General features: G+C 39.6%; 1 protein-coding gene across 1 annotated transcript in view; it reads left to right on the top strand.

Moving 5' to 3' along the window:
• Positions 1-9,821, top strand: part of TENM3 (teneurin transmembrane protein 3) — a 323,623-nt gene that overhangs the window by 251,598 nt on the left and 62,204 nt on the right. Inside the window, exons 14-15 of the mRNA XM_009891787.1 lie at positions 5,580-5,606; positions 8,151-8,297. Of these exons, the coding sequence (XP_009890089.1) occupies positions 5,580-5,606; positions 8,151-8,297 (174 nt within the window). The remainder of the gene's footprint in view (positions 1-5,579; positions 5,607-8,150; positions 8,298-9,821) is intronic.

Below are 9,821 nucleotides of genomic sequence, written 5' to 3'. Positions count from 1 at the left end.
AACCGCTCTGAGGCCGGGTTAGAATAGCGGCGTTAAAATTTTATGAATTCTGGACTCCTGTAAGTTTTCTGGTAGAGGTATGGAGTTCCTCAGGAAGTGCATATAGATGCATGGCTTTTTTCAGTCCCTCTTTGAGAGTAAAAGCAGTTGCTTGAAGGAATCAATACGTTACTCCCTAAGTCTGCTGTGGGTAGGATAAGAAATACTAGGCTTCAATATCACGGGAGTTATTTAGGGGTTTTTTACATTCAAGAGATGTTTTAATTGTCAGGAGAGGTAAACTTGGGCTGGGTGGAAATGAGAGGAACGTAAGGGTGATCTGGTCGTCAGGTCAGGAGAAGTAAACCACCACAGACGGAGTCTTGAATAGGTTAGAGGGGTCAGGCCAGAGCCGTCAACTCTGAGCTTTGTGCCAGTTTCCCCCAAACAAGCACAAAAACCTGTTTACACAAACTGCATTCTCCCTAAAGCTTGCAATGAAACTCTCAAGAGTTTCTTTTCTGTCGGCAAGTGTCTGTGAAACCACTGATAAAGTGTGTGCCTCATCCTCTGCGACTGCTTGGCTGCACAAGGAGTAAGAAATAATGTTGGTAACACTTTGTTAGCACAAATGGCAGAAGCGTAGGTGGTTCATCTAAGCTTCATTGTTGCTCACCATGAAAAAAGAAGTCACAGAATGGAATCTCTTTTTTTTTTTTCCCCCCTTTTTTCAGTTTACTTTATGTGCGTAGGATTTGAGAACTTTCAAATGCCCAAAAACCATGTGAAAAAAACATGAGTGAAGTTGCAAAATGAAGAACAGATAGTTGGGAAGCCACAAGAGAACACTTTTATGTGTCGTTATCATTATACCATATAACAAAAGATAGGATGTATATTAATTGTAGCATATACATATGATTGTAATAAAAAAATATAATGATACTACTCAGATAACTGTTTTTCCCTCTGCACCTGAAGGACCTGGTTTAAGACCGTTGCAAGGCTGTGAAGGGCTGTCGCATGCAGAAACTCCACTTCATTCATGCCAGAGACTGGTATACGGGGTGATTAGGTTAAGAATGGTTTTGAAAACTGGATTCTGCCCTTCCTTACACCACATATTTTCTGTTAGTCATTCACAAAGGCAAACTTTAAAAGAGCGTCCTCTGACCGTTCCTTATTTTCTGGGGACATTGCGTGTGCATGAATTGCTAAAATGCTGATTTGTGTACGAAATCCTATATAATTCTAAGTATTTTGAAAAATCACATCATAGGTATTTGCAGCCAAATGGGTGGATACTTTTCACTTTAATATTTCTATGTTGTAGTTACCCACTGGTAAAAGGAGATGAGATTACATTCTCTGCTCATACCAGTAGTGTGAAGGTACTATACTAAATAATTTTGATTTGGGGAGGAAGGTGATAGAAAAGTCTGTAAGAAAAAAGGTTACTTCTTTGTTTAGGTTAGCATGGTGTGCCTCTTACTAAGGCACCAGCCGTTTGTTGTTCATGAGAGAACGCGTACTGAATGAGAACTCTCAGTTCTGTACATCGGCAAAGGCAGAATGGTATAAAACTCGCGCAGGTAGCCATAAATCCGGCATTACCTAAATTTGGGGGGTTGGAATTTGCCACTCATGATACTCTTGTAATGGGGGGTGGGGGTGGTGTTTTGTCATATGGATTGTAACCAAAGTTTTATACAAGTACTAAAAATTGATGAAAACATGAAGTGAAGATACTAAAACTTTCGAACTATGAGCAAACAGACAAATGTATAGAAAACATAAGGGAAGCCATATACTATCGACATACCATAGTTTGCTTCCAGTCAGTTTTTCTACCAAGAAATTGCGATGGCATTTTGACCTGTTATTTCCGTGTATGACACTTAGTACCAGGTTAATGCAGAAGTCTGAACATGACTGATGCAAGATATGTTGTTCACGTCTTCCTGTAGAAGGTCTGTGTCCGGGGGCATGAGGTCTGTGTCACAGCAGAGATACGTGTGCACTCGTCCCCCGGTGAACGGGGATTGCTGTGCCCACGTGGGAGATGAGAGTAAGCAAAGCTGAGCTGGCTGGGAGAGGAGCAGAACAGTATTCTTCGTTGTTGCTGCATACTGAAATTATGTCTTTTTTTTTTTTTTTTAAGTTTCTCTTTGGCTCTCTTTTCTCTAATTTCTCCTTTTTGTTTTCTTGTAGAGGGAGAGGCTCTAATGCAGTAAGGAAGGGAGAAAGCTGATAGTATTAGTGGAGAGGAGGCAGGGGTTCAGCTCGCACTTTCAAGGTGTAGGAAGCAAAAACCTTAAAAGCAGTTTTTAATTTAGGCAGACCTCGATCGACATGGCTTTGGTCCCATTCCTTTGTATTTTTGCTTCACTTCTGGTGGTGCTGTGAGGTCAAATTCTGCTCTTATGGCAAAGTAACTCCTGACTGTTGTGGAGGTGTTGAGCTGACACTGTAATGGGAATATATTTACGCTACAAAAAACATGTGGCGTGTTGTAGTCCAGTGTACAGGTTACAAAGGTTATGATGAGTGAAGATGTCTGGTGGAGGATAATAATGTAAACTATGGCAGGGGGGTTGGAACTCGATGATCTTCAACATCCTTTCCAACCTAAACCATTCTATGATTCTAATAGAAATAAAAAATTGCTATACAGTATTTAGAAGCATGTCACCGTTCTAATCCTTTATGACAGAATAATCAGAGTAAAGCAATGTTACAAGCACCAATTAAGGACCATCAAATCAATGGGTATGTGACTCATGCTGATTTAAACAGGAGCTGATTGGGATAAATGGATTTAATATGTCCATTTATTCCGTGGCTATTCTGTCATACCTGGAGGAAGTAGCATATGAATAATCTGAGGAAGACAATGACTTACATCCCTGATAGGAGACTAATGGGAGACATTAAATTAAAAAAAAAAAAAGTCTGGGTTCTGACTGGTTATGAATTATGCCATGTTAAATGTGAATTTGCCTGACTGTTATCAGTTCTGTGTAAAATACATTTATCTGCCACATATTTATATAAATATCCACACACATTGATAACACCATTTATATTTTACGTTGTACGAATTTTGAATGCCACTTACATCTTCTTGGATTTTGACTATCCTAGAAAATGTACAGATTTTATATCTTCATTTTTGTTTTATTTATTGCATTTGGAGCTATATGAAGTCCCTGTACTCCTGGAAATAATAGCAAGTTTTTAAATTTCACAATCTTAGACCCTGCGAGGCGGTAGGGTACCTTGTAGGTGTATTGTCTGGTCTATAATTAGACTTTTTAAGGACTTAACATAACCCACATGTGCCAGGTGTATAAATATCTTGCCAAGGAGCACCTGCTGAGATGCTCCATCCTACTGAAATGCTCCAAATCCCACCTGGAATTCTCTGTGCAGAGGGAAGAAGGCTCATATTTTGTACTGCCACACCGAGCTGGGTTCATTCCTGTTCCAATTACATTGAAGATAAGGAAGACAGCATGGCTAGTTAAACTGCACAGCAAAGTTATACTATTTTTGGTCCCTCGTTTTCTGCTTTTTGATTCTTCTGTTAACCCAAATAGTTTCTCACGTTGTCCTTAATGTCGACTGACCATGAATAAAAGGATGCTGGAAGGTGGAACTTGTTTTCCAAGCATTATAGTTTTATGGTCTGGAACTGACTTCTTACAAGACTACTGGATAAAAAAAACTTAGAGTGTTTTCTTAATCCTTTTTTTTTTTTTTTTTTAAATGCAGATTGGATTTCTGAAAGGAAATAGCAGGTGGGGGCCTGGGATCGCAGGGACCATTTTCAATTGTCTAGGAGGTTTTTTTTATGCTCTGTTTTGTTACCTGTCCCTACATTTGTAAAGGCATTTAATGTTTCACTGGTGGACAGATGCATTCCCCAGACAGACCTAATTGCTTCTATTTTATGGAGTAAAGCTTGATTTTTCCTCCACGCGTACTACTATTCCAAGAGCAGCTGTGTAGGAGCAAGGGGAATTCTATTGGACGAGTAAGAGAGAATTTGATCCACCCTGAAATGCAGCTGTATCACTTTTCTTTTTGTTTCCGGTTAATGTGAAAAGCTACTTAGTTTGTTGCTGCTGTTCTAAATGTTCTGTAATTGATGTTTTCATCTTCTTACTTTGTCTCCCTTTAACCTTACCGTTATAGCAAAAGTAAAAAAACCCAAGTGTGCAGTGGACACCTGACACATTCTTTGAGGGAGGGGGACTAGAAAGTTTCCACCCCTTTTAGTCGTAGCAGTGACTGTGGCTTCTGTGAGACTACGTATCTCATCACCTCCCTCCTCGGGCTCGGGAAGAGCTGTTTCCCATTCAACCAAACTACAGGAAAGGCCGTGGTTGGAAATGCCTTTCTTACCCATCCGAAACACAAAGTTGAGCAATAATAGCAAGTGACAGAGTACTTGCCAGACAGGGGCCGTCATCCAGCAGGGATTTAGAAAAGGTCACATTTTGAAAGGAAGAGAGCCCACGAGGGCTCTGTTGAGAGACTTTGTCCCCAGCAAAACCAAAGGATCAAATCCAACATTGTTGCCTCCGCTTGGCGGGTCCCCACTGCCGTAGTCCGTAATATCCCGTCACCTGGTGTGCGGATGGGTGAGCTTGGGAGCCTGCGATGGACCTGTGCCACGTGGTTTTGCTATATGACATTAACCCCTTTAATGCGGCTGATGTCTCTTTTCCTGAAAGTAAGGAGGGAACAAATAACCCATCTCTGCTGTGTTTCATGTATTAAACGTAGGGGCTGCTGCTTTAAATCCATCTTGTGCTCTGTCTGTCATTCACCCATCTGCCTCCTCAAATTTTGTGTGAAATTTTAAGTGTCATAACTTATGAAAAAAAAAAAAAAGTCTTGCTATTCTTGGATATACCATGTTATTTATTTTTATACATCTAAAGCCTAAGTTTAATTTATACCCGTTTTTCCGAATGAAATGGATCACCACGCTCCTAACCCCTCTGCGCCCCCTTCCGCCCCATATATACGATCTAACTTATTTTACGTAATTGCTGTGTGCGCTCAGAAGAATAACTGGCTGAATTGAAGCAGAAGAAAACTATTCCTCCTAAAAATCCTGTTAATCCGATTGGAATTAAGATAGTGTGCTGGTTATGCTGTCAGAGTCATACGTGACCTGCAAATCAAAGATCTTCCAGTATGGTCGGTGTTCTAAAGCTCATAAGCTGAGTAATTACTCTTACGTTGTGTTGCAAATTGAATTTTTTAATAGCTTTGATTATATTTTTGTTATATGTAAAAATCAAAGCATGTGAAGAGAAGTCCGAAGAAAAACGTAGGCTCAGAAAGGCAGCATCTCTTTCTTCTGCAGGGCTCCTTTCTAAAATAGTTTCATTGAGTCATGACGATGTTTGCTGAAAAGAGAATTTCTTGCATTTTTAAAAGATTTGAAATACATTTTCATTTTGTAATGTAAGACCTCTCATGTCAGGTGCACCTGCTTGATTTGCATGTTAATTCTGAACAATTCTTGTTTTATGTTACACTTCTGAAATGTCTGTCTGTTTTTTTTTTTCTTTTTAATTCTCAAGCTCACTATTTGGATAAGATAGTGAAAGGTACTGTATATTTGCTCTTTGATGACATGCTTATACCTACATGTACTTTTTTTATATGAATATATAGTTACAAACATACAGTCTGGACAAAAGAATCTTCTCTTACATACATTCCATGGATTATAGATTTAACTCATGTGACTTTCAACTCATCTCAAATTAAAAATGAAATCTTGCTTATGTAATATAATAACATTTTATTAGTCATTATACATTTATATACAAACTGTATACATGTATTAGATTTTGTTTTAACCAAAAACTGAAGATAGTATTCATTTGCTGTTTGGTGTTTTTTCTTTGTTAGTTTTGTCATGGGACCTCTACCTACAAAACTGTAAATATTTAGGAAATAAATCCAAGTGATCCTCTTGTCACAGAACAAGTGTCATGAGTCCTAAAGGACAGATTAATTGTAGATATGTATATGTTTATATATAGACAGATCAATAGAATACCTCAGGCTTTTAAGCTTTTGTTTATCTGAATGTCGACAATCTATAGGAAGTTATGACTTGTAGTTTGTATGAAGCCAGAAAACGCTTATACACACAGTGCAACATTTTCAATTGAAAGGTTCGAGGATGCCAAAGCCTAACATGAAACAGCAAAGATTCCTGTATCTTCAGTTATGGTGAAAAGTTGATTTAGAAAAATGTTTAAAATATTCCTCCCCCTCTTTCCTTTTCCCTGAGTAGCTTTCTCTCTTCCTTATTTGTGTTTTTTTCATTAGAATATGGCAATATTCATGGCAATATCCAGGCTTTCACACAATAAGTCTTGAGTGTACCCAGTTGACTCCTAAAACGCTCTGTCAGTATTGCAATTAAATATGTAAGTCTTCCGTAAATTAAACAGAAGAAAGATTACGAAAAAAATAGCTCTCAGTACATCAAAAATACTATTAGCATCTACAGTCTGAAAGAATTAAGAGTAGCAAGACTAACCTCAGCCTGGCATGATGGCACAATATCCGTAACTGTAGCATCACAGTACTTCCTCTCGAGAGGTTTTCCTGGTTCTCTGCCTTCTAAGAGTATTTTAACGAGAGTTAAGCACCCTCTAGAACTTTTTTCTGGGAATGTGTGTAAATTGGAGCTACATGGTTGAAAGGAGTCAGTAAATTCAAAAGTCTTTAGAAGAAAAAAAAGTCTATTACTTCTCAAAGACTGTTCTAAGCTCGAGTAACCTTAACCAAGGTGGGTTAATTCACGCAGCTGGTAGTTCTACAAAGAGCAGAAGGGTTTAGCCACTCACTTAGGTTTTTTGGATAAAAGTTTACAGAAAATTGTTGCGTCCAAAAATATCTGATTCGTAGCCACCTTCTCATGAGATAGTAGTGCCATATCTGTACTTGCTTCTGTCAGTGTCTTATCATAGTCATAGATAAGGAACACCAAAATCTACATATTTATAGTGTTGTCATCCTCATACAGGTCATGTTGGCTGCATGCCAGATTCCATCACTACGAAGTGACAGATACTGTTTTTTTTTTTTAATGCAATGTTAGACTGAAAACAATTATCGATTTTGGATATATTAAATTATTTTAATTGTTTCCCAAATTTTCCCTCCTTGGCCATAAAAGCAGACAAGATAGGATATAAAGGTAACAGCACAAAAGCCTTAGGGAGATTGTCACAAAAAATCACACTGCTATCTGTCTTGAAGCACGTCACTACCGTGTTTTTGTTCAGTCTATCAATGTTTTATTGTGGTCCTTATGGTATTTCATTTTGTCCGTCCTAAGTAATCAAATACGCACAGCTATTACATTTAGTTGGAAATCCTGTTGGTCCTGTCCCATCCGTATGCAGCCTGAATCCTAATGTTTGTTAGAATAGATGCTAAGCTGCTTCACTATTTCCTGGGCTTTGCTTATTCTGTGAAAAGGAATGTATTTTTGGCATAAAGTATAGTCATTAAAACTGGCCTATACTTTGTGCAATTATTTAGCGCACTGTAATTTCACATGAATATACGGCAACTCTGAGACCAGATAAAGTTAACGTTCTCTTTTATTACGTGCCTAAAATCATACTCATTTTCCCACTTAAGAATTTGGAGGGATTTGTTCATAGTAACAGGGAGCTTAAACGTTTGTGCCAGTAAGCAACCAATACTGCATAGAGCAAATAACGACCTGTTCTGTGAGCACAGAAAAAATGTATCATTTTACACAGCTGTGTTTGCACTATGCACTCATCTCTTGCTACTTTGCCAAAAAAGAAAAAAAAAAAAATTAAAAAAAGCAAACTTAATTTTGTCTGGCCTGCAGGTATTTAGAGGATTGGTGCATTTATTTCCTGCCTGTACAGGTAAGTGGTGTCTCAAGTGTCAGGCCAATCAAAGATGCCACTTTGTTAAGAATTACGTTCCCCAGGTAATGTTGCTGTTCCACTCCATGTGCAATTACAGTATTTGTGCTGTTTTAAGGCCTGTTCCCAGTAAGTGTCCCTTGTTTGTATTTTTTTTTCTTTTCTTTGCATAGAACTGCAATATTGAAATCACTTGTGATTTTTCTTCTTTGTCTCTTTCAACAGAGGGCTGCCCTGGCCTGTGCAACAGCAACGGGAGGTGCACGCTGGACCAAAACGGCTGGCACTGCGTCTGCCAGCCGGGATGGAGGGGAGCGGGCTGTGACGTAGCCATGGAAACTCTCTGCACTGACAGTAAGGACAACGAAGGAGGTAAGATACCGCGACTGCATCTTTAACACTGGGGAGAACGTACTGAGGAACGGACACTTTACAGTCAGGTGATGAAATACTGCCAGGAGAGCCATGCACGCGTTTTGCTAGCTCTTACGGCTGTGAGAAGATGCTGCGGCATTCACTGCTTCTGTATGGCATATCGGCGAAGCCTTCCAAGATGCTTAGGACCGTTGAGATACATACTTAGCAAATGATGGGTGTCACCTTAGTTTCCCTGCAATGTTCTTTTTTACTGGAATAAAATGTAGTCTCAACTCTGGGAACTGTAGTGGAGGGGGGAAAAAGAGAAAGTAATTCAAATTTTCAGCGACCTCACAAGGAAATTATCCCAAGAGAAATGGCTGAACAGGGAGTTTACACTGTGACCTATGATGCCACTGCTGGAAGAAAATTGGTTGCCCAGTCTACAGAGATCTCAGCCTGTGAACACTCAGGTAACTGACAGGATGCTCCCAGAAGTCTTCTTTTTTTTTAATTTTTTGGCTTGCTTTTCCGCAGTCTGACGTTCAGGTGACAGATAACAGTCCACAGCGAGATGCAGGCGGGACTGTTGACTTAAGGAATCGATCTGCAATCATCGTTGTAGGGTGGGGAAGGTAGAGGGGCTGTGACTTTGGCATGACTCCAGAATCACACAGAAAACCAAGATTAAATGTGAATGCAGTCAAATATCAGGTCAACGTAATGCTTCTATTGTCTGTCTTTCTTCCACTTCTCTCATCAACTCTCCTTGTTTAACGCCTTCAGATTCAGAGCAGAGATAAACTCCATAAGGCCTCTGGACGACGATAAAGTCATCTGTGACTCTGTTTTGCAGCTTTAGACTGCGTACACCTTTGCCATTGCTGGTTGGCTGTTTGCTCTCATATCGCGACCGCAGTTGGGATCTTATCACAAACTATAAATAACGGCAACATTTACTTCCGAGGAAAATAACTAACACGGTTAAAGCAGCGCTGCTGTTTATTGCTTTACACGTCATTTGATTTGTCATCCTTCTCCATTACGTATTGTATATTTTGAGGCAGTTTTGCACATTTAGGGGCTAAAGAATCTGACACAATCTGGTATACGCAATCTGAGCTGGCATGAAGCTGAGTTTCTGCAGGTAGGAAGGGAGCAAGAGGAGCGATTAGCCGTAGCGTTTCCATGCAGAGATGTGCTGTTTGGGGAATTAAGTTCAGGTGGGCTGAGGGGATTATGAACATAACGAAGAAAGAGAAACCTGCAAGCGTGAAAGGAGCCAAAGCAAGGAGGGGGAGAAACTAGGTTAGAGCATAAACAACTTGGAGGAAAAAAATAGATCATGTAGAGAAAAAAAGGGAAAAAAAGTTGAAAGCCCAGTGATAGACTAAAGCAGAGTCGGTAAGCGTTAAAGATAACAGAAGTACGTGACATATCAGAAGGAGAGTCAAGAGCAGATAACGGAGCAGTGGAAGAGGAGCAAGGTGAACAGGAATGCGCGTAAACAGAACAAGGGAAAAGAAGATGTTCCTTCAG

Source organism: Charadrius vociferus, unplaced genomic scaffold (assembly GCF_000708025.1).
Source record: "Charadrius vociferus isolate BGI_N301 unplaced genomic scaffold, ASM70802v2 scaffold478, whole genome shotgun sequence".
Taxonomy (NCBI): Eukaryota; Metazoa; Chordata; class Aves; order Charadriiformes; family Charadriidae; genus Charadrius; species Charadrius vociferus.
The sequence above is the reverse complement of the archived record's forward strand: the minus strand, read 5'-3'. Positions and strand labels throughout refer to the sequence as shown.